We start from the raw sequence: 24,369 nt of genomic DNA, 5'->3' as shown, positions 1-24,369 counted from the left end.
TTAGTCTCCCTTCAATTCCAATCTCATTGAAAGTTTCAACCAAAAAAAAAAGACTTATAAGGCTAGCTGGCACCAACCTTTTATTTTCTTCTGGGCAATTGATGGTTAGAAACAGAAAAACCAAAGGTGCAGAGACAAATCTCTGCAATGACTAGTGTTTCTACTGTAACAAAGAGAAACCAGAGGCTGTCTTTCTTTCTCACATTGTTGCAGCTTTCTGCTTTCACAATATGAATTGAGCTGCCTCTTTTGACCATTCCAGACTTTTTCAACATATAGAGTGAATACCATAGATAATTGAATTTGATTGATAATAAATATTGATCTAAACAGTTTGTTTGTTTCTTCAAAGACAAAAAAATGGTCTGTACTCAATGCAAAACATTGCACTAGCCATAATAAAATGACAATTAGATATCATTCAGAGAAACAGTAACAGTGGGGTTGAGTTCTAACCAAAAAAACAAAACAAAAAAGCAACTTCTGATTGGCATTGCAGCTATGGTGGATAGGCATGCCTTTCTTAGCCAAATGAAACAGAAAGCTTTAAGGATGACGGTTCAGCCGATTCGTCCACTCGTAGGCCTCTCTACCGGATCCGAATTGAAGATTACACTTGTCCAGTTGAATGATCTGTGCACAATTCTTGATGGAACCATGTCACTGTCTTCACCTCCAGAAGCTTCGTACCCATCACTGGTGGATCTTAGGAACTCCACACCTTTATCTATTTCTGCTCCTGCACCAGTGGATGGTAGAGATATTGGTATTGGCCCCTGTGAATCCTCAGCTCCTGAGGAAGAGATTCGAAAGGGATGAAGATGTGGTGAGTCCAAGCTGCTATCTGGAGAGGATGCAAGTGTAACAGTAGAAGTTGCTCGGTTTGGCCTAAAGGCACTTCTAGCTTCAAGCTGCAGTGGAGCTAAGCAGCTGGAAGACTCTGTGGCAAGTTCATCGCCAGTGCTTCCTCTAAGGCTGGCTCTTCTTCGGTTGTCGAGTTTTGGAACTTGTTTCACAATTGGCTGCAAAATCTTGGACTTCTTCCTGGCCTGTGCGGCTGCTTTCGAAACTTCTTCTGCATTCAATCTTGCCAATGTCCAAGGACTAATTTTGATGTTTCCTGTACTTCTTTTCCTAGCTTTTTCATCTGGTGGCATTATTTTCTTGCCATCAGAATTTACTGCCATGGTAATTTCTTGAGGAATGACATCGGACTGAAGAAGGGAAACGCATTTGAAATTAAAAATCTGATTGCAAAGAAGGGTATTAACGTAGAAAAAATAAAGAATTATAGTACAAAACCAAAATTGTATAAAAAAGGCTTTCAAAAAAACATTTTTTCTCCCCCTTTGTGTGTGTAAGGTTACTCAATAATGATATCCATCCAAATACATGATACGACTCAAGAAAGAAAAAAATACATAATAAAATAAAAACCGACTGCAACCCTCGTCTACTCAGTCTTGAGTTGATCAAAATTGCAAGTGAACGGTGGACAGATTTTTTGAAATGAATAAAATATCACAAAAATAAGAGAAAACAGTAACAGACATAATAATGTTTGTTACCATCAAAATCATAGTGCTTGACTTAGATTTGCAACAGCATAAACTCCCTACTCATGGGCAACTCGTATTCACCACAAGTTTGATTCTTTATTTTATATGCTAGGTATTGCATTCTTGATAACTCATTTGTTGTTGCTTGCAAGTGTAGTTCTCATACCTCGTCCTCTAGAAATAGCCGTGGTGGTGTACACCATGAACCACGTTGAAATGCAGTAAAGGAACTTGCACTGCTGAATCCAGTAAGAGAGCTAATAGAGGACATTTGTGGGCTTTGCTGGCCAACACCTTGTTCTTGCTCCCTCAAGGCTACAATGTACTCGTATGTGCTGATACCCTGACAAGGAAAATCAAGACAGAACAAAAATAAGATGAGCTTATTCAGCTCTTGCATTAATAAGATCAAGCATTAATAAGCTCAAGCAAACAGATTAGAAAAGAGACCTGAAGCCTTTGCCAGGTAAACGCCTACTTGGCCCACCACCATCACTACTATGAGGATAAAGAAGGTGGCTTACCTATCCCTCATCTCATACTTACCCAAGTATTAGAGCAATGAAGAAGCCTAGTTCGTCAGAAAAGTGCCAAAGACTCCACCATAGCTAAGGAAAAAGCTACAAGTGATTCCACTTCCTCCTTAAAGCCCCAAATAGTCTCAAATCATTCCTAAAGGAATTGCAAGGTAAATCTCTATGCATGCTTGAAGCTAAGTGGTGTTGCTGCTTATGTGAGATTTAGATCATTGATATGATCCAATCTGGGGATGGGGTATCTCCTAAGATGCTTAGAAAAGTAAGGCTATGTTTGATAAAGTTTAAATTTGAGTGGAACTTGGGTTGCGAAGGAATTAGTAGTCAGCCAATCCAATTCCAGCAACCAACAAGGATTTGGAACCCTAGGTTCTAACACTTATAACTTCCTCTCGATTAGTCCAAATGACATAAAATAAAATAAAAATAATAATTTGAAGCTTACGAAGTCTAGTTATGATATAGAGAATTTAATAATTTTTGTGGAGGTTTTATAATTTTTCATCAAATTGATCTGAGATTTCCTCTTTATAGTTGAAGGCTATAAGTGACTTAGAGCTTCTAGAACTTCAAAATTAGTGAATAAAAACCCTAAATAAATATAAGGAGATAAAAACTTAGGGTATTGAGAGTTTTTGAAAATTTTTAAGAGTTTAAGTCACCCAGGTGAAAACAATCTAAAACTAAGTTAGTTCTAACCTAATTTATTTGATTCTCATAAATGTCCTCAAATGATAAGTTCGAATGCTAGTAAAATTAGAATTATAATTTTCTAGAGTGGGAAATGTCTGACAGTATAAAATACAAAAGAAAATAAAGCAAGATAAACCCTACTATTCACCCAAATAGTAGCCCTAAGAAGGATCACCCAACCCCTCCTAATTAGTCGGCCACCAAGCTCTAACCAATGATTGTCTTAAAAATTCAATCACAAAACACAACAATCTCCTTCATTCCACGGCCAATTAAGAATTTATACAAGTTCCACCCAAAAAATTTTTTTTTTGCATTTAGAAAAGAGAAGTGGAAGGGAAAGGCCCACACTAGTAACCACCATATCTTCTCCCTCCTACCATGCTTGGCTAGCCCCTACACTCCTCCTTGACTACTTGGCTTGGCCAGCCACTCACTCCATCCATGAGGCACTTAATTAACTCAATTAAGTGCTTCTACTAGCCAATTAACATATGAAATCTACAAAACAAAAACAAAGTCTTACACATATAATTATAATTCCATAAACATGAAAATACATAAAAACAACACACATTAATATAAATTTTCATAGTTTCATCATGGCTTGAGCTTCATTTGCTCTTGCTCGGGCTCCATTGATAGGACCACCTCCATATCCTACATCACTAAGAAGTCAACGTAGTGACCATCAATAGGGTATAAACTTTAACCATGGACAATTAAGATGGAGTAAGAAGAAGGGGAGCATGTGTTTAATATCCTATAAATAGGGTTGAAAGATTGCACCCTTAGCATTAAAAATACCACCCATTTTTCTTAAGAGGGATCATAAAAAGGGATACTTTAAACAAACCTTAATTTGGGGTGAGGAAGAAGAATATGAAGATAAATCAGAGGAGAGTGTAATGAAGCAATGAGAACTATGACCTAGCAAACTGATTCTCAAGCCTTCACCATTCGTAGAGTGCCTCAACTTAGCAACTACCTCATTCTCTTTTGCAGCATTCTTGAAATTCTAAATGAAGGTTTCAATGTTTCTCTGTATAATGCATTGAGATCTTGAATGCTTGCAGTAAATTATTTTTTTAAGATGTTTGGGAATGACCTTCTGTGGTGCCCTTTCGATTTTGCTTCTTGATTTCCTCCATCTTCAACTATTGGAGGATTACTGCAATGATATTTGTTATTTCTTTTAATGACTACTGCAAGCAAGCTTGTTCGAGCAACTTATTTCAAAAAAAAAAAAAAGATGAAGTTTGTTGGAGATGTCATAAAGCAGCCACACCTTACACATTGTTAGACTAGGATGTCCTCCAATGCGACCAATCATCAAAGTTTGTCTCTAAAAATTTGTATTGTGTTCTTAAATCGTCTAGCCATGATGGTACTGCAATCCGTGTCACTTCATTTAGGGGCGAAACCAAAATTTTTTCCATGTGGGAGCACAAATGATGGGGACATCAGATCGTGGAAGGTTTATCAGAGAAGTGGCCGCCGATCTACGGCCATGATCAAGTCTTTGTATTTCAGAGTCCTTTTTGTTATTTCATTATTTAAGTATTTTTATTTGTTTATTGTTATTTTGGTCTTTCCATTTGTACCCCTTTATTGGGATGTGTCATGTATGAGCCCAAAGGGCAATTGAGTCTTTTATTTTCTTTGAGTCCATTGTACTTGGCTATATATAGCCCTTTGCTTATTGTTTCATGTAATGAATGATTGCTTATCAAAATGATGCAGGACAATGTAAATGAAATGCAATTTAACTTAAAAGGAGCTTGCACAACTTGCGATTTGAATAATTCAAGAACAAAATTACTAGAGAATTCAAACAACGATTCAAAACGATTAGGAGTTATCCATTTAGGTTTAGATCACATGCTATGAGTTTTGAAACTTCCAAAATAAATACATAAATTAACACAACACTTAGTAGTAGCTTTCAAATTAATCCCTAATCTAACAATGAGAATTAGGATGCATCGAGGTGCGCTCAAATCCTACGATGACTAAGCTTAAGCAAGAGCAATTGGAAGAATCCGTTGTGACTGCAATCAAACCAACGAGAATTTAGACTAAAAGGAATTAAGACGCAAGGGAAAAGAGAAACCTTCGTTAGGGAGAGGTGGAGATCCTCCACTCAACGCCTTCAAAGTATTCGTCAATGGCTTCCGTCAAAGCAAATAAGATGCGCTCCACGTAGCCTTCAACGGTATGGTCAATCTCAAGATTCACGTTGAAGAAGGTGGAACGTAGGATATTGGTGAAGTCGTCTTCGTCCCAAGTTATTCCATACTCAGTCTCCGGATCCGCCATTCATGGGTGCCGGATGCCAAATCTTCTTCTTCTTGTTAGGGATCTTGAGGATGATCGTAGAGAAAGAAGTTCTTTTCTTATCACAAGAGAGGAAGGCCGGCACCTAAAATCTGAAAAGTCGTCTCAGATTTTGAGTAAGTGAAAAGCTAGTGGAGAGATACAGGAGATGTGAGAGAGAGGCCACCCAAGGCGAGGTCTTGGGGGAAGTTCGGCCAACAGCAGGTTGCAATCCCAAATCTCTCCAATGAGAACAATGTACTCTGGACAGATTTCAGGAGAAATCCAGTGAAGAGGGGCGGCGGGATGCAGAGAGGAATTGAGAATTATTTCCTTATTCCACTTCTCAGTTTTGGGAAATAATTAAAGGTTTGAACTTTGGAATTTTCGGCTGGTGAGGGAAGGGAAATATTTCCAAAGAGAGGGGATGGGTTTTAGGGAAGAATTCCTAATCCCATTCCCACCATTAAGAGTCTGGCGGCAATGATGGTTCAGTGGGCCTTAGTGAAGAGAGTTTAAGAGCTTCCTAATTTTGGATTTAGAAATAAGGAAAGAACTAATTAAATCCAATTTGAATTAAAATTCAAATAGGCTTAATTTTGGTAACTTTCCAAAAATAGATTTTGGGTAGATTTGGAAAGATTTCAAAATCAAACTAAAGGAGTTTGAATTTTAAAATTTGTCCCAAAATAGGTTCATCCAAATTAGGCAATGGAACTCAATAGGGGAGGGAGTGGAGAGGGGGGCCGGCAGCTAGGTGGTGGTATCCGGTGACAATGGGGTTCGGGATAGGATTTTGGCCGTGGGGGTGAAGGGGAAGGGAAGGGGATTTTGGTGGGCTAAAATCCGGCGGCTAAACGAGGATGGGGAGGAGGAGGTAGAAACAAAGGACGAGGAGAAATCACGATAAACGAAAGAAACCACGAACCCAGCTTATCTAGGTTGGTGGGTATTGCGCAAATTTCCTTCCTCTCCTAGGAAGCTCTCTCCATTAGAACCCTCAAGCTCTCAATGCTCATGCAAGAAGAAATTTTAATAATCATTCATTCATTAACCATGAAATAATAAGCAAAGGGCTATATATAGCCAAGTACAATAGACTCGAGAAATAAAAGACTCAATTGCCCTTTGGGCTTACATACGACAAGTCGACAACTCCCATAAGAGGGGTACAAAGGGAAATAACAAAAGACACCTAAGCAAATAAGAAAGTACATGAATAATAAAATACACCAAAGACTCAAAAATATAAAGACTCGATCGTGGCCGTAGATCGGCAGCCACGTCTCTGATAAACCTTCCACGATCTGATGTCCCCATCACAAAATTTTCCTCTTGCGTGAGTATTGAGAGAGCTTGAGAGTTCCAAAGGAGAGAGATCCCTAGGAGAGGGAGATTTGCACACCACCCACCAACCTTGGAGACGGACGGGTTCGTGGTTTTAATCTATATCTTTTCCTCGTCATCTTCCTCCCTAAGGAGACGATATTTTCCCACATCACCCGAGCACCACATCCCCCCTAAACCTCAAGGCACCCTACCTCCCCATACTGCCGGCCATAAACCCCCCCTGCTGCCACCCCCACTTCCTCTTTCCCCCTTAAAATCCTTGCTTAATTTGGGTGATTTAATTTTGGGCATATTTTCAAAATTCAAATTCAACCCATTTGAAATTTGGAATCTTTCCTAATTTATCATTTTATTTTTGGAAAGTTTTAAATGAGTTCTATTTGAATTTCAAATTCAAAACGGATTTAAATACTTCTTCCCTAAATTCCAAATCCCAAATTAAGTAACCCAATTGAATGCATTAGACCCATCTTTCCCTCATGGATGCCGCCGGCCCCTTCCCCATATTTCTTGGCTTTGATTAAAAATTTATTTCCTAATCCTCCACTATTGCTTTGGAAAATAATTTCAAATCCCTATCATTACTCTTAACCGAAATTCCCTAGACCCAATCTTCTATTTTTTATTTCCAAAATCTGGAATTGGAAATAGGAAATAAATCTTTCCCCCTAACTCTCACCTCATACCGCCGCCCCCCTCTCTTATGCCTGCCTCTCTCTCTCTCCAATCCCCTCTCTCTCACGGTCATGCCTTGCTGGAATAAAGGCTAAAGCTCTCCTTCCAATTCTCCTTGCTCCCAAGCATAGAAACCTGAGATTCTTCTCAGATTTTGGTTCCAAAATCTGAAATCCTTCCCAGAATTTTGAAAGGAGACTTGGGACTTAACCTCTCTCCACTTGCAAGAGAAACTTCTTTCTCTTTGCTACCATTCGAGAGGTGTATCAAGGGCTAAGGACATTCTACTTCGATCATCCATGAATGGCGGATCCGGAGACTGAATATGGAATAACTTGGTACGAAGACGGCTTCACCGATATCCTACAATCTACTTTCTTCGACATGAACCCGCGGATTGATCACACCGTCGAAGACTACTTGGAGAGGATCTTAGATACTTTGGTGGAAGCTATCGACGAACACTTTGAAGGCATCGAGTGGAGGATCTCCACCTCTCCCTAACGAAGGTTTCTCCTTTCCCTTGCATCTTATTCCTTTTAGTCTAAACTCTCCTTGGTTTGATTGCAATCACGACGGACTCTTCCGCATTGCCCTTGCTTAAGCTTAGTAATCGTAGGATTTGAGTGCACCTCGATGCATCCTAATTCTCATTGTTAGATTAGGGATTAATTTGAAAACTACTACTGCTCATCGTGTTGTTTTTCTATTTATTTTGGAAGCTTCAAAGTTCTTCTCATGAGATTTTAAACCTAAGCGGATAACCACTAATTGCTTTAATTCGTTGTTTGAATTTGCTAGTAGATTTGTTCTAGAATTATTCTGATCGTAAGTTGTGCAAAATCTAAGTGAATTAAACATTGCATACGTAGTCCTGCATCAACAAATTATTGAATTAAAAAAAAAAAAACATTAGCCTGCTCTCCAATCTTTGCTTTCCCCTACATTGTTTCTACACGTATTTGTTTAATTTATGTATTATTTTCCCCCATAAAATTGTCTGATCATCTCCTTCAGCTTTTCTTTTGAAATATTTGTCTATATCTAATTTGAATGAAGATTTAGTGCCATCCTTCAAAAGAAGGTTCAACATCCACGTCTTCCTCATCCAAGGCTTCATATTGCTTGTGAGTATCCTCCAATTTATCACTATTACAATGGCGATGTCTTCCTCCAAGATCAACAATCCTGGTGAACAATTTATTCTCACATCTCCAAGATCAACAATCCTCGTGAACAATTTATTCGCACATCACCAAAATTTGCTTACTTATCAAGTTGTCATCTACATCATTATATTTATTTAATGTTGAAGGAGCGCAACTTGGGTGATATTTGGTCTTCTTTGTAGCATCTTTTCAATATAAACATACACCAATAGTTCCTCATAAACTAGCATTTCATTAATGTTACGATTGCATAGGTAAATAAAACAAATTTCTAGTCCACTCGCAAAAGTTCAACAAATGGTCAAGAATGTCATTAAGTAGAGAAATGGCATAAAGTTTGAGAATTGCCACAATAAGAGCCAAAACCACAACAAAAACAAAGATGAGTATAAATAATTGGTGTGCCCATTAAAACTTGATAAAAAATGATTAATTCATCATTTAGGATCCTATAAATCTCATTATTTATTGGAAAGCTTGTATGTTAATTGAAAAGAATAACCTTTAGAAAGGTAATAAAGATATCTAGTCTAGACCATAATCAAGCTGGATAGATCTAGATTTTAGCTTGTGTGAGCTTGTTTGAATATAGACTTAGTGCATAAGCAAAGTTAGAACATGAATCAAGTTTTCTCATTTGTTTTACAACCAAGCTTGAACCAAAAAAGAGTTTTAATCAAGCTTATGTAAATGAAGGGGAGTAGTTACCTTGTCATACACATTCCATTACCTTATGTCAATAATTAATTATTCATTATGCATAATGTAATTAAAATAATTTATTTCCTATCTTCTAAGATCTAATGATTGCTAACATAACACCAACATAGCTGAGACATATTAATGTATGATTAGCTCACATAAGCTTGTATTTTATTACACATAGATAACTCATTATTATATTAGTGTCGAAGACAACAAGCTTTATACAAGAATATAGTTTTAATTAAATTGCTAATTAAATATATGAATCAAATACTAGCTATAATTAATTTCATTAATTTGCACTAGCATGTTTTACTTTAAATACAAGTTTTATTACTAATCAAGTCGGCTATTGTGTAGCTTAGCCTATAGCCAATTGTGTTGACTTTTCTTTTTTTTGCTTTTTTTTTTTAATTTAAACAGTGGGTGTTGAACCGAGCAAGAGCTAGTGTGAGAATCAAGCAGCTCTAAGCAACTTGGAAGCGAGACCGAGAGCAGGGAGGTGAGCAAGAGAGCAATTATTTTTTTTTTTTTTTTGGAGAAGGAAGCAAGCGGCGAGGACTTGTTCTTCTTGCGATTTCCTGTAAGAGCTAGAGGGAGGAGAAGGATTTGAAGTCTTTGCTTGTGTGTGACCTCGGTGGAATCGGAGAAGGATAGAAGCTGCTTCTTGTATGATTCAACCATCAAGAGGTTCAAATGATTTAGAAATTTTCTTCTTCTCTCTATTTTTTTCAAGATAATCAAGTGATTTCGTTCCCTACATCTTTAGATAAAGAAATTTGATTATGCTTTAAAAGATTAACCTAGGTCTAAAGTGTGTTAGGCATATGTAAATAGTTCATGAAAGTTAATGAAAAGTATATGCCCTCTCTTTCTTTGTGGATGTAGGCACAAACGTATCAAACCACATATATTCTTGTGTTATTGATTCTTTGGTGGTTGATTTTGATTTTACATTGATGCAGACATATATGAAAATTAGATTTAGATAAGGAATTTGCACGCTTAATGAGTAGGAGCGAATTAATTAAAGCTTTATGATGACTCAAATAAAAAAATAAAACCAAAGAACGGTAAACAGAAGCATAGGCCAAGTTACTTGCAAAAAAGTAAAAACCACATAATAATCAATTGCTCTATACGTTGCAAACGAAATGAGTTTCAACAAGAAATCCCTAATCTAACAATAAGAGTAGTGTTATGAAAGATCTCTCACACAACTCCTACTAAATTCTAGGCTTTAGCGGGAAGAATTAATACAACTTTTCATGAGTCAATTAGAACTATAATTGAGAGCGACTAAAATATAAAAGAGTAGGAAGAGAGATCACCCAAGTAAACAAGACAAACGAAGCTCCGGTGTGGGGTTTATGTGCTTGAGAGGAAGTAGACAGAAACTAGTGGCTTCTGGGGAGGCTGTTCAGTGACAAATTCCTGTTAGAGTCTTTGGACAGCAGGTTAGAAGCCGGAGACAGATTCTGTACAGCACCCTAGTAGGTTCGGCAAGCCTTGGACTGCTCTTCTATGCTACCGGAGGCTTCGGACAGCAGATTATGGCCTTTTAGGCTACTGGACAGCAGTTCTCCTGAGTCTGAAATTCAGGACATTAACTAGATCTTGGCCAAAATCCTGGAATTATTTCTGGACAGCGGCTGGTCTTCTCTTGGACAGCAGGAAATCAAGTGTTGGGGGCTAGGGTTGAAGTGGGTGGCGGGTAGAGAGAGGGAGGAGAGTTAATGCTCGTCTCTTTGGGAATCCCATTTAAGAAGGGAGGAATTACTCCAATCCAATTCAAATTTGATTTGAATTTGATTGGATAGTTTCCTAAAATAGAATTTTATTTTAGGAAACAATTTGAATTTGGGGAGAAGAGGTTTGAATTATTTCCAAGAGGTGAGATTGGGTTTAGGAAATAAATCCAAGGACTTAATGATGATGGGGCTGACGGCTTAATGGGCTAGAGGGGAGTTTAAGGAAGCTTTTAATGCTTCCTTAAATTAGGGAATCAAATTTGGAATGAGATATTTCATCCCAATTTAAATTAAAATCAATATGAGAGGATTTGGGAACTTTCCTAAGATAGGAATGATACTTTAGGTAACTTTTCAAATTCAAATAAATTTGAATTTTGCAAAGTTATTGAGTTACCTAAATTATTCAACCCAATTAGGAAAGGAGTAATTGTAGGCAATGATGGAGAGGAATTCCAAAGAGGAAAGGGGGCGACTTCGGCTTGGGTTGGATTGGATGAAGGGGCCGGCGGGTGGGGTGGGCTTTGGGTAAGTGGGTCAGTGGTTGTAGTGGGGAAGGAGGGTGGTGGCTTGAGGTGGTGGGGTGGGAGACGTTGGCCGGTGGCAAGGTGGGGGTGGCGAGGGGAAATCTGACGGCTAGGAGGAAAAGAGATTGAAAGAAAAGAACGATAGAACAAACCACGAACCCGGCCGTCTCCAAGTTGGTGGGTGATCCGTTTTCCCTCCCTAGGGATCTCACTCTGAAGGTCTCTCCTAGAACTTTCACAACTCAAAGAACACATGTGCAGGAATTTTCTTCTAATTCATTCATTACCCTCAAAGAAGAAGAGAGAGGCTTTAAATAGCCCATACAATGAGAAATTAAAAAGTACTACAATGCCCCTAGGGCTTACACATACCTAAGGCCCTTACGTAAGGGAAAAAAAGGGAAAAGCATAATAAACTTCATGATGTAGTCGTGGGCGTAGATCGACGGCCACACCTCTAGTAGATTTTTCATGTCTTGATGTCCTCATCATACATACTTCTTGCATATATATTTGTTATAGATTAGCTTGCAAGGCAGTTTAGATTCTTGCTTATGGATTTCAATACAATCTTGCTTGTTGATTTGAGAGAAAAGTTTGATCTCTTTGTAGTAGATTATTAGTGTTTGCAAGGTTATGATATAACTTAATTATCCATTCAATTGCTATTATTATTTCTTTGCAAATGTTAATCCAAAAGCATGTGGTTGATGGCAAGAATAACTTGGTAATAATATTACACAAAGTTTATCGAAGGAACTTTTCTAATTAATTGGAAACTAATAAGATTAGCTCGCTGATTTTAACACTTATCATTTGTAATTAATATAATTCTTTAATTACCTAAACCTTGAATTCACTAGCTTGTGTGTTGTGTAACTTGTGTTCTAATTGTAGGCAAACTAATGTTCTTAGTCTCTAAATCTTTCGTATAAGCGGTTTGCGAGTGCGTGTTTACAAATTTGAAATAGCAATTCTTTCACATGATAAGAACCCTTAGGTGAAAGTCTTAGTGGCTATAGTTTGGAAAAGATACTGAGTCAGTGGGATTTACAACAATATATATTTATTAACATATCACACTCGTTAATTACACAAAAAAAAAAAAAAAAAACTAGAAAGCAAATGAAAAAGTAACCTATTAAAGCTTATTTAGTTGTAACCTTATCGCTCAAGATGAGATAAATTTTACCATGTTTAAACTTTTAACATTATAGCTCAAACATGACTCATCCTTCATATTCATGTTCAATCTTTTCTTTTTTATGATTAACTTGAGTCAAGATTGAGTATTAATTGAGGTGAGTTCAGACTCTTCTAGTCATATAATTTTCATTATATTATGCAAATTTATGATTTTTCATTTGGTATGATGTGATTATAATGGTCAATTTTTTAATCTTCTAAGATCAAAAGACCGCTAAAATAATACCATAAAACTAAGTCGACTCAATGAATATTTGATCTACAAACATGTATTTTATCACATGTAGCTAGCCTGCCTCTATTAGTGTTGGAGACAATAAGCTATATATAAGAAAATTACACAATTAAGTTGGTAAACAAATAAAAGATACTCATAATTTCATCAAGCTGTTATCGAGCTACTCAGATGAACAAGGGACCATAAGCAAACAAGCAATATAAACTATTAGAGACCTGCTCATTTAAATGTCAAGCTTCATGAATTATGTTCAAGACATGTTCCATTTGCAACAAAATATAAAGAATTAGCCTTATAGAGTCTGAGTTACGCTGAATAGCAATTTTTCCTACAAATGACAAAAAGAATCAGACATTTACCTTTTTTATCAGAAGGACATGGAAGAAGAAAAGTTGAGCAAGTGGAAGAGTGGCAAGCATTGCTAGGAAGGTGCAAGAAGCCTGCAACATTAAAGAATATATTCTTAGTTAGCATTTTCAATTAGTCTTTTTATTGCCAATAAATTGATCAATATACTTATATTCTTATCAACTCTGCTTTGTTTTCAAGCTGGAGATGAACATAAAAGAGAAAAAAATGTTAACTAACCACCACAACAGTGAAGGGCGCCAAGGAGAAACTGCTTCCTAATTTTGACTTTATGTCCATCGCGTATCGCTTCCGATCAAGAAAACATAAAATCAGCACCATTACTCCAATTGACCACTGTAGAATAAGCTGCAAGCCCAAGCCCAAGTAGAAAAAGCCAGGAGACCTGTCAATAATTAACCAGAATGAAAGGGAATAGGAAAAAAAATGTGACCTACATTTTAGAAGCCCAATAAATACAGGACAAATTGGTTGATTGCTTATGGAGCTGAGATTATAAACAGGATTGCAAATGTTCAGGTGAGCGAATCGGTATAGATGACGAGAAGACAATACAAGAGAAGAATCAAGTATATCGAAAGGGAGACGAGTAAGAAAGAGAGAGAAAAGATGAGAAGAATATTTAATTTTCAATTCTTCATCAATTGATTTGATTACAAGTCTTGGGTACAGTGAATGAAAATAAGGTAAACCACAATCAAATTAAATTCAAATCTAATCCAATCTAACTTATTTAAATCCAAAAAGATAATCAATGCTAAGTTAAAATTAAAATAAATCTAAAAATTCTAACAAATTGAAATAAATCTTAAAAACCTAATTTCTTGTGCTATATCAATTTTCATGAACACCATAAAACTCTTCTCCTAAAGTGATAAAAGACCTTCAATAAGAAATCCAGTGGCCATGATGAAACTATGTGGTGGGATTGTCACATGAATGTATCATCTACTTTTTTCTTCTAGAACTTTCAAGAAATAGTTCAGTAAGTCATCTTTCGTTAGATCTAAAACATATCCAAAAGAATATTTTCTATGAAGATGTTTTATAACCTTCATGAAACAAATCAACAAATAAAAAATTATTGACTCCACGATGAATATCAACAATTTTGGAAGTCCATCAGCATCCTTCTGTGCTTGTCAATCATCCTTTCTATATAAATTATGCATCTTCAACAATTCAATATCTTTAGTTGTATCAAGGTCATGATTTTACGACAACATAAGAAAATTTAGAAAGCTTGAGAATAAAATTTAAGAATTTAAAAAAACCAACATTCTACAAAAGCATATTTTATTAACACCAATATCGAAGCTTATTCCTTTCTCCGGTCTCTCAATTTCGATCTATCAAATCAAGGAACCAAAAAGTAGATCTTGGCATGACGGGCTATGATGCGGAAGGCTTGCAGTGTAGTGGTTCCAAGCAGAGAAGATGCAAATGAAGAAGGTATGCGAGCATTTGCTTGGGAGATTACTCGTGAAGGGTGATCATAGCAAGTCACAAGTGAAGTGGCTTGAGAATCGCATATAAAAGAATCGCATATAAAGAGCAGCATGAAACCAAGATGCAATTTGGCATATGTTACAGTAGATGATCATATCAGAAGTAGTCAGAAAATGGCTAGGAAACAATCATGCAAACAAATGCAGAAAGGAGTTGCTAAGCATGAAAGCAGCAAAAAATGATTTCGTGCAAATTAGGACAACAATGCAGCTAGGGAAGGTGAGCTGATGGCATGACATACACATAATGCAAAGACCTTTAAGTAAGGAAATGTGTATCCTTAATGGGTAAATCTTTGAGGGTGTTTGAGAAAGTTAGTAAAAGATTATGTTGTGATGTTATTGTGCACAAAAAGAAACATACTACAATGGTGAACATGGAGGGCTACAGTGTGAGGTTGTAGATGAAATTTTGGCTTATAATCAAAGGAAAATGAACGTACGAAGACAATGACGAAGGATATAAAGGCCTGATATCACAAATGAGAGGATTCATTCGGCTCTCATGCCAAATGTTGCAAACGAACAATATGAGAGAAAATAATCAAGTCTTAGGAGAGACCGAGAGACAGACTAAAGAGGGAAGATAGAATAGGAGAAAGAAGAAGCTTTAATTTTAAAAGTAACCATCCATTGATTTGATTACAAGCCTTAAATAAATTATTTATAGAAATAAGGTTTATAAGATAAGAACAAATCAAATAAATACAATTTTAAATGTAATCCTCTCCAGACCAACATAATTCAAATTACAAATATATATATATATATATAAAAGAATAACTAATGCTTATTTCAAAATTAATAAATAAAACAACACTGGTAAATTTCTAGTGTTGCCCTAAACCTAATTTCAAGTGTTGCAGTAATTATAGCTGATTTCATGAGCTTAAAAAATAATAATAATAAATGGTGCTTACCAAAAGAATTGCTGAAATCATGAGTAAAAAGAACTTCCCATAGTTCTTTCTCCCAATGCAATTATTAAGCCACTGCAATTCAGAGGAAAGAGTTATTTTATTTTGTGTAGTATGTGTAGTATCAAATAAATGAAAAATATAACAGCATGTATAAGCCATACCCTGCAATGATGATCGAAGTGGTCAACACATTTGTCACAAACTCTACAGTGTTTACTATGCTTCATGACCTACAGAATAATAGAATTCAATGCAAGCACATTTAATAAAAAGTCATAGAAGCAAGGTTATGAAAAAGTTGCACAAAGTCAAACATAGAACTGAAAGAATGATAAGTTTAATGGTTCGACCAGGGTTGAATTTTATGATGTAATGAATATTAAAATTATTTAAACATGATATAAATGACATAATAATGATGTAATAATGATGCAATAATATAAAATGTGACTAAAAATAAATAGAATTATATACAAATGTGGGCTCCGAAAATTCGGCCCCGGCCTCCGCTCGCTTTTTCTGGTTCATTTTTGGAATTAAACAGAGGTTAACAACAAATAATATCTTCAATAATTGTAAATTTAAAAACTTTCAATCTTTAAATTTTTTTAACATTTAATATAAATTTATTCACATATAAGCTTATATATTTCATATCAATCATCACTAATTAATAAATAAATTCACATTATAAACTTAAACCAAAATTATTCATGTTAGACCATTATAACTAATAAATAAAAATAAATAGATTAAAAATAATTTTATATAACATATAACTATAAAAATAAAAAATTAAATATTAATAACTAAAAAAAGTAAGATTATTCATATTATTAAAAAATAACTAAAAATCAATTTAAAATATTTAGTGCATGTTATTTAAACTTCAGAATTTCAAATTAATTATTTAATCCCACATCATTTAAAATTTGTATATTAATACCATTTACATAGCATTTTTTTATTTCTAATGCCATGCATTGAGAAATCGCATGGGGTGTTAAGACCATGAAATATGCTTGATTTGACGCTTACTTTGCAAATTATTATTGTAGAAATTTAATATTCATTATAAAATAAAAGCATGTTAAATTTAAATTAATTTGTTTAAGCTCAATATTTTATACTAAACTTATTAAATTAATTTATTTAATTTCTTAATGGGATAGCAATTAAATCAATAAATTTTGAAAAACCAGGATCGATTCGTCGTTTCGCAAGTTGAACCTACGGTTCTCATTGATTCTTAATGATTTTTGCTGCAAGGAGAAGTTCTTAAATAGATCGAACTAGCCATATGATTCGTTCACAGTCGAAACAACCATTCCGGTCCAATTTTTAAATACATTAAAAGTGAGTTTAGAGTTATTTGTGGAGGAAAGGATTTCCATCAGTGCAAATGCTACAAATAGTAAAGAGTTATAAAAGAGCACTTAAAGATATTAGTGGAGGTAAGGTTATGAACCACATTTGACAGGCACGCCCGTAGGACTCAGCATGGTGAATTTATAAAGCAACACCAATAATAAAGCTTAATGATGGATTATTTTGAAAGAAGTTAATAGTTTGGTATTTACGTTCAACTCTTCTAAATGATTAGCAGATAATTCATTTGGAAGTAGTAATCAACTTTAAACATACTATGGCTAATGATGATGATCAGATGCAACCTTGCGGTAATGAATTCATTATGCAATGAGAAAAACCATTTGTAGCAGTTCAATTTGAAACCCATAAAGAAGGAAAGGAAAACATTTATGAAAAAGTACAAACTATCACTAAACTATCACTAGTTATCAAATTATCATGCAATAGTATATTTTTTTTCCTTCTAACAGATCACTGTAATCGTATACTCTAAGTATGCATAGTCTCAACAAAATAATTAAAATTTGGAACAAATAAGATGAAGCACAACACAATGAACATGACACAAAAATTAAAGGAGACAAAATACGCACTACAATTTCAAACAGATTAGTGCAATCTCAAAATGCTTGAGCATACCTCAACTTCACAAAGGCAACAGTAAAACATGCCATCTTCATTTGTTTTCTGTTCAGGAGACTGTTAAAGAGAGCAACATTATCCACTAATGAATGAAAGAGAGAAACATCCAAATAAAACAAGTAAGAAATATTTAACCTTCTCAATTCTTTGAGATGAGTTTTCACACATAGCACCCATCTTTATGTCATCATCCAATATCTTATTCACAGTTTCCGGGCCATGGTCTTCAATGATCAAGCCTTCTTCTCTAGAACCCTTTCTATAGCCCTTTGCCTTAAGATATTTCCTAGATTTGAAAACCCCCATGTCACCGGGATTTATCGCAGCACACCAAATATATAAACAGAAGACGCACATAGCCTGACAATAATTGCAACAATATTAATTCACAACATAATTTGACAAAGTATGCCCCTCACATTTAATACATATAACCTCAAAGCTTGGATATTGTGGAACTTTTAACAATATCAATCCGCTAAACAAGCAATATGAAAATAATAAAGGTATGCAAGGGTAACATATCTATATGGAGTAGAGAGGCAATGTGGTATGTGCCCCTACTCTTACTGAACAAAGAGTTGTTTCTAGATTTAAACCCAAACATATTTCCAAAGATGAAATTTTCAATGCATAAAGATACATTGCTGAGCCACAAATCAAAATTTTGTCATAAGGAGTAGGTTTTGACTTAATATAGGAAAATTTTATACTTTCATTATATACTTGAAGTATTCAAACTTCATGGCAAGTGTTGCCTTTCCTATAGTTTCCACAGAGTTTCTTCTATCAGATGATAATTTATTCATGAATTCGTATGACAGCAAAACCCTTCTATTTCAAACATCATAACATCTTGAATGCACAAAGAAATTCATGTTATAATAATGAGAATTAACACTATTTCAGCTGAAGCTTTGAGTTTATCATCCTATGAAAAAGCTTTCTTAATATCCTTCACCTCCGCACAGAGGACTCTTGAAAATTTATTCACAATATTCTTTACATAAAATTTACTCCATGTATGATCACTTAAAAGATACTGACAAATGCCGCTTTTTTCAACATAAGATTCATTTTGAAGTTTAAAATCAACTCAAACACCAAGGCGCTGTTTGGTAACATATTTTAGGTAGGATTTTAGTCAATATTTAGCTTAAATCATGTCAAATATAATTTTGGGACTACAAATCCTAATATTTTTCATTATTGGTTAAACCCAGCATTTTACAAATACCACTATTCATGGCATTTGATGGATTTAAGGATTTCTCGCACAAATCTTGAATCTAAAAAGTAAAAACATAAAGCCAAACAGTTTAGCCAGATTTATCAATATTTACTAGTTGTAATTAGGGGCGTCAATTTCGGGTCATGGGTCGGGTCGGTTCGAACCCGTAACTGACCCGGCAATGTGCGGGGTCAACCCGAACCCGACCCTCTTCGGGTTCGGGTCAACCCGACCCGACGCGGGTTTACGGGATTTGACTGAAGAAGGGTGCAAATATGAGGAGAGCTCCAGCTGGTTCCAGTCTCGACGAAGTCCCTCTCCTTGGACTGTGGCGAGCTCCCTCTCTGATTTGGGTCAAACGTCAAGGACCCAAGGTTTCCAGGTCGTCCCTCCCGGTGAGCTCCCTCTCCTTTCGCCATCATTGCTTCTGATCTAACAACAAAACGAAAACGAAGATGAGGAGAGCTCACTGCCGTAGTCATCATTGCTTCTGGCGAAATGATGAACCGGCGTCTGGCGGTCCCACAAAGCCGCATATGAAAGGTGAGGCGGCAAGCTCACTATCGTTGTTGCTTCCGATCCAACTGTGACGGACCGATGGTGACGGCCTGACGGACTGAATGCGACGGGACGAGTGAATGACATTGACGAGTGACGAGCTGACGTGACTCGCAAGTGACGGACGCCGCAGCTAACGAGTAATGCGGATGACGAGTGACGGGAAGTTTTCGGGTCAAATCGGGCTTGTTTCGGGTTTCCAGGTCAACCCGAAAACAACCCGTTTTTGTAAACGAGTCAAAATCTTTGACCCGAACTCGACCCGGTTCGGGTTCAGGTTGACCTGGACCCGAACTTTTCCTGTCAGATTTGAGTCGGGTTTTCGGGTCGTGTCCAATATTGACACCCATAGTTGTAATGCCAAATTTCAACTTTTAATCCTTTCATGATATATTATATTTAGATTCAAATGATTAACTACATCATATTTGTAGGCAAATAGCCCTTAAAAATCACAAAGGGGTTGTTTGGATGCAGGATTTAGGCCGAATTTGAGCGAAATCTAGCCAAATGGCCAAAAATGCAAAACCAAATCTCACGGTAAATGAAAGCCGCAGTTAATGGAAAAGTACCCCTTTTCGTGGTAAATCCCGGATTTCTAAAATCCTCAGGACGGATTTAACGCTTTATTAGAGCGAGAAGGAAGAAGAGTCTGTCCAATTCCAGGCTTCCAGCTATTCACCTTATCTCCTTACCCTCGCCTCTTCAGAACAACTCAAAAGCTATGGTCGTCGATAATCCATCATCGTGGATCCTCGCTATAATAAGGCACACCAACGCTCCATATTCCACAACTGCTTCTCGCAATAGCTCGATCCGTCGCGCTAGGGTGAATGTCGTACTTATGCTTCTCAAAGATACCAGTTGCACGGGAGCTATACAACCATCATCATGCCCAACCACGAAATGTGGTATAAAGGACTTTCAGTATATGCAAAGAAAGATTCCAAGTGTTGACTCACATGCGTCAATTTCCACTAACAGCTCAGGCTGATATTATTCTGGCATGTGCAATCTTGCACAACTTCATCGGGCATTATCACATGCATTACATATACTTTAACATGTTACAAATTGAAATGCATCATGATAGTGAGTTGGGTGATGTTCAATTCAATGACGAAGACCCAAATTTGTATGCAGGCATTGGAAAGAAAGTACTACGTGATTCTTTAATTCATTTAATTGTAACAAATAGGAGTGTCAATTTCGGGTCACAGGTCAGGTTCGTGTCGAACCCGGAAATGACCCGACATTGTTCGGGTCAACCCGAACCCGACCCGTTTTTGCAAACGGGTCAATTTTTCGAACCCGAACCAGACCCGCTTCGGGTTCAGGATAGGGTGTCAATTTTGGGTCACGGGTCGGGTTCGAGTCGAACCAGGAATTGATCCGACATTATTCGGGTCAACCCTAACCCGACCCGTTTTTACAAACGGATCGGTTTTCTGGACCCAAACCCAACCCGCTTCGGGTTCGAGTCAACCCGAACCCGACCTATTTCAGGAAATCCAGTCAGACCAAATGCTGCATCACGAGGCTTTTTCCAATTTTTTCCATAAAAAAAAAATTAAAAAAAAACTATGTGGCAACGGGCAACATTTCAACCAAATCCCACTTAGGATTTCAGCATGGCAGCAGCATTTCAGCCAACTAATATGTGCGGGCAGCTATACACGACAAACAAAGCGCTCGGGCAGCAACATTTAGCCAATTAATATGTGTGGGTAGCTATTCACTGCAAACAAAGCGCTCGGGCAGCAGCATCACTGCTGGCATGCGGCAGCTGCATCGCAGGCGACAGGCTACGATTCGGCAGGCAGCAGCTATGAGGTAGGTTAGCGGGCAGTGCGGGCATCGGCTATGCGGGCAAACCATGGCATCAGCAATACTGCTAGACACGGGTAAAGTCATTTTTCGGGTCAATCCGGGTTATTTTCGGGTTTCGGGGTTAACCCGAACCAGACCCAATTTTTTAAGCGGGTAGATTTACTGAACCCGAACCCGACCCGTTTCGAGTGAGGTTGACCCTAACCCGAAATTTTCAGGTCGGGTTCGAGTCGGGTTTTCAGATCGTGTCAAATATTGACACCCCTAGTTCGGGTCAACCCGACCCGACCCGACCTGCTGACACGACAAATGGGAGCATCGAGACAGCAGCGGCACTACGGAGACAAACCACGTGCGTCGTCCATTTGGCACAGCGACACTACATCGTCCATGCGGGCAGGCGGGTCTTCCGACATGGGCGCATAGCAACGGCACTACGGTGCGGGTCGGGCCGGTCTGCAACGAAAGCTCGATCACAAGTCGCAGCGGCGCAGCCCTTGTTGTCTTGTTGCGATCTCAGCAGTTCGGCACGACAGCGGCATTACGGGGACAAACCGAGTTGACGGAAGCGATGCGACAGGGCTGACAGGCGAATTGACCAACGTGAAGTGACGGATGCAAATCAAATGGACGTGACACGAGGTAGGAGACGAAATTTCGGGTCAAATCGGTTTGATTTCAGGTTTCTGGGTCAACCCGAACCCAACCCGTTTTTACAAATGGGTTGAAACCCCGAACCCGACCCGATTCGGGTTCGGGTTGGGTTTCGGGTCATGTCAAATATTGACACCCCTAGTAACAAATATGTGGAAGGCACGAGTAAGGCTCTCTCATATTAAGCTTAAAATCTTTGATTTTTCAAAATTTAACTTCTAACAAACAACTCCACTCACAGGTAGCAAGTCATCAAAGTCATTCAACTGGATAGCCTGCAAATTTGGGCACATGAAGAAGAAAGCAACTTTAATTTTTTTCGCAATTCAATTTATGTTCTTGTTGTACTTTTAACGAAATTTTGTTGTATTTCATTTGAACTTCTATTGTTGTACTTTAATTATTCAAGAAATAAATGTCAAATCTCTTAACCTCCTTAAATCCTGAACTTAATTGCTAAACAATCACATGGGACTTAATAGGATTTATATTGAATGTTGCTAAATAAATGTCAAATCTCTTACCTAAAATGTAAAATTATTCTTCACAACTCATTTTCAATACCTCCAACCAGTTTACATAAGCCCAAGCACATAAGACCTACCAATACCGCAACCCAAACCCTATACCCTTACAAGGAACAGCACGGGATAAAGTACTCGACTTGAAGTTCCATAAGCAGAGGTGAAAGAATACAAGTAAAAGAAAATGGAATATAAACCAACGTAGCATCCAACATACCAAAGGAGTGTAGATCGCCATCACCACGTACTCAACCACCTTCTTCCCAACAAAAGGAAGAAAAAAAACATAAAATGCAAACCCCAATGCCAGAAAAACAGCTATGGCGACAACCTGAACAAAGAAAGGTAACAAAAAAGTGCTTATTTCCAGAGATAGCAACGAGTAAACAAATAAAACTGAACGGAACATGCCTGAAGAGGATGGTATGGGAGCTGCCACCCATGCTTCCTCATTCCAGCTTGGGTTATGAGGACAATGCAGAGACAAAGATAGGACCAAGACCCAAAAAGTGGAGTGAGCGTTAGTAAAAATCCCAATTTTAGGGTTAGGAAAGCTAAAGAGTATATAGCTTCGTCTTCATCCACAAGCACTCCTCTTTCCTCCAAATTCTCTACTGGTAAACCCCACAGGAAGCGAAGAAGGGTTGTCTCGCAACAGAGGGAAGACTGAAAAAAAGTGATTTTTGGGATTTAAAAGGATAATGGGAGAAAGGGGGGCCTTGATCCTCACATGAAGCGGCAAGCTTGTGGGGCAGAAATTCGGATTCATCGGGAAAAGTGCGGGGCTGTTGGGTTTTTCTTGTTCTTTAGTGTGTGTGCTTTTTATGTCTGGGGGAAGTAAATAAAATAGGCAGCTGTAAATTGCATGGGGAAAGGAAAATCAAACCCTTCCAATAAATTGATCAGACCTTTTCAGTGACATCCTCTGGATTCGGTGTTAATGATTTTTTTAGTATAATAATATACATAGGAGTATAGGACCCTATTATTATTATCATATCTTGATATGAATTATTGACTATATTAAATTCAGAATAATTTTTTATTAATATAAAATTTTAAAATTAATTCAAATTTGATCAAATTATTATAGAAATATTTACATACATACCATTATATACTACTTTATTTATATATCTAACACAAAAAAAATTTAATATTACATACATACCATCAATAGTTCACTTTCATATCAAATGTGAATGAAATATATGGGTGGTGAGAATGAAATATTGGTGAATTATTTAATATTAAAATAATATAAGATGTTATGTATGTAATATTAAAGTTTTATGTGTTAAATATGTAAATAGAGTAATATAAAGTGGTATGCATATAAATCCCCCATTATTATCTAGGTCCAAATTAACCGAGTCGGATTTACTTCGAACGAGCCATTTTTTTAGATAAATGAGAATTTTTGTTAAATGTGTCATATTTATTGTAAAGCCACTATGTCACTATGGACATAATAAATAGGTTCACGGAAAGCATATTCCAATCTGATCAACTTTGCATCAGGCCCAAATCTGACCCCTCAACCCTAATTGACACTCTTATAGATATATTTTGAAATTAGTTTGGTATATTATACATAGTGTGCGTGTCTCAAAGCAAATCCAATAATTGTAAGATCTATCAAATTATTTAGGCTCGTCAAAATTAAGCATAATTTTTCTATAATAAAAAAATATATACAAGATTTTTGTTAAACTAATGAGGTATTTAATATATTCTTCATCTACAATTGAGGGAAATGGAACCAGTGACAAAATATAGGTTCCTTTTATAGAACTTTTAGGGAGATGTTTCCATAAATTTGGCGAAAAAAATGCTATGTCGAACAACCCATATTGATCCTCTGAATCAAATATCATTTTCTTAGCATTTGAGCGCTATAATAACCTCAAAATTGAATGATTTTGGGCATACATGTATATATAAAATAAGGCTTAAGAACAATTTTATAAGAGAATACAACAACAACATCAAGCCTTTGTCCCACTATGTGGGGTCGGCTACATGAATCCTTTTTCA

General features: G+C 36.8%; 1 protein-coding gene across 1 annotated transcript; it reads right to left on the bottom strand.

Moving 5' to 3' along the window:
* Positions 1–352: 352 nt before the first annotated feature.
* Positions 353–23,178, bottom strand: LOC110110898 (probable protein S-acyltransferase 22). The gene is made up of 11 exons (XM_028696452.1): positions 23,063–23,178; positions 22,744–22,998; positions 22,550–22,663; positions 17,671–17,895; positions 17,533–17,592; positions 15,684–15,752; positions 15,523–15,594; positions 13,314–13,442; positions 13,085–13,165; positions 1,726–1,902; positions 353–1,214 (listed from the first exon to the last, which is right to left on the bottom strand). The coding sequence occupies exons 1-11, from the start codon at positions 23,099–23,101 to the stop codon at positions 561–563; spliced, it is 1,875 nt and encodes a 624-aa protein (XP_028552285.1). The 5' UTR covers positions 23,102–23,178; the 3' UTR covers positions 353–560.
* Between the last annotated feature and the right edge of the window lie 1,191 nt (positions 23,179–24,369).

Source organism: Dendrobium catenatum, unplaced genomic scaffold (assembly GCF_001605985.2).
Source record: "Dendrobium catenatum unplaced genomic scaffold, ASM160598v2 fragScaff_scaffold_743, whole genome shotgun sequence".
NCBI classification, from domain to species: Eukaryota; Viridiplantae; Streptophyta; class Magnoliopsida; order Asparagales; family Orchidaceae; genus Dendrobium; species Dendrobium catenatum.
Note: the sequence above shows the minus strand (reverse complement) of the source record. Positions and strands in the feature narration are given on the sequence as shown.

What these genes read in the sequence shown, in the direction of transcription:
- LOC110110898 (XM_028696452.1), bottom strand. Translation starts at nt 23,101, where the DNA reads ATGAATCCGAATTTCTGCCCCACAAGCTTGCCGCTTCAT. An exon ending in CATCTCAAAGAATTGAGAAG is followed by an intron (nt 17,593 to 17,670) that starts GTTAAATATTTC and finishes TCTCTTTAACAG; the next exon opens with TCTCCTGAACAGAAAACAAA. An exon ending in ACTTCGATCATCATTGCAGG is followed by an intron (nt 15,595 to 15,683) that starts GTATGGCTTATA and finishes TCTGAATTGCAG; the next exon opens with TGGCTTAATAATTGCATTGG.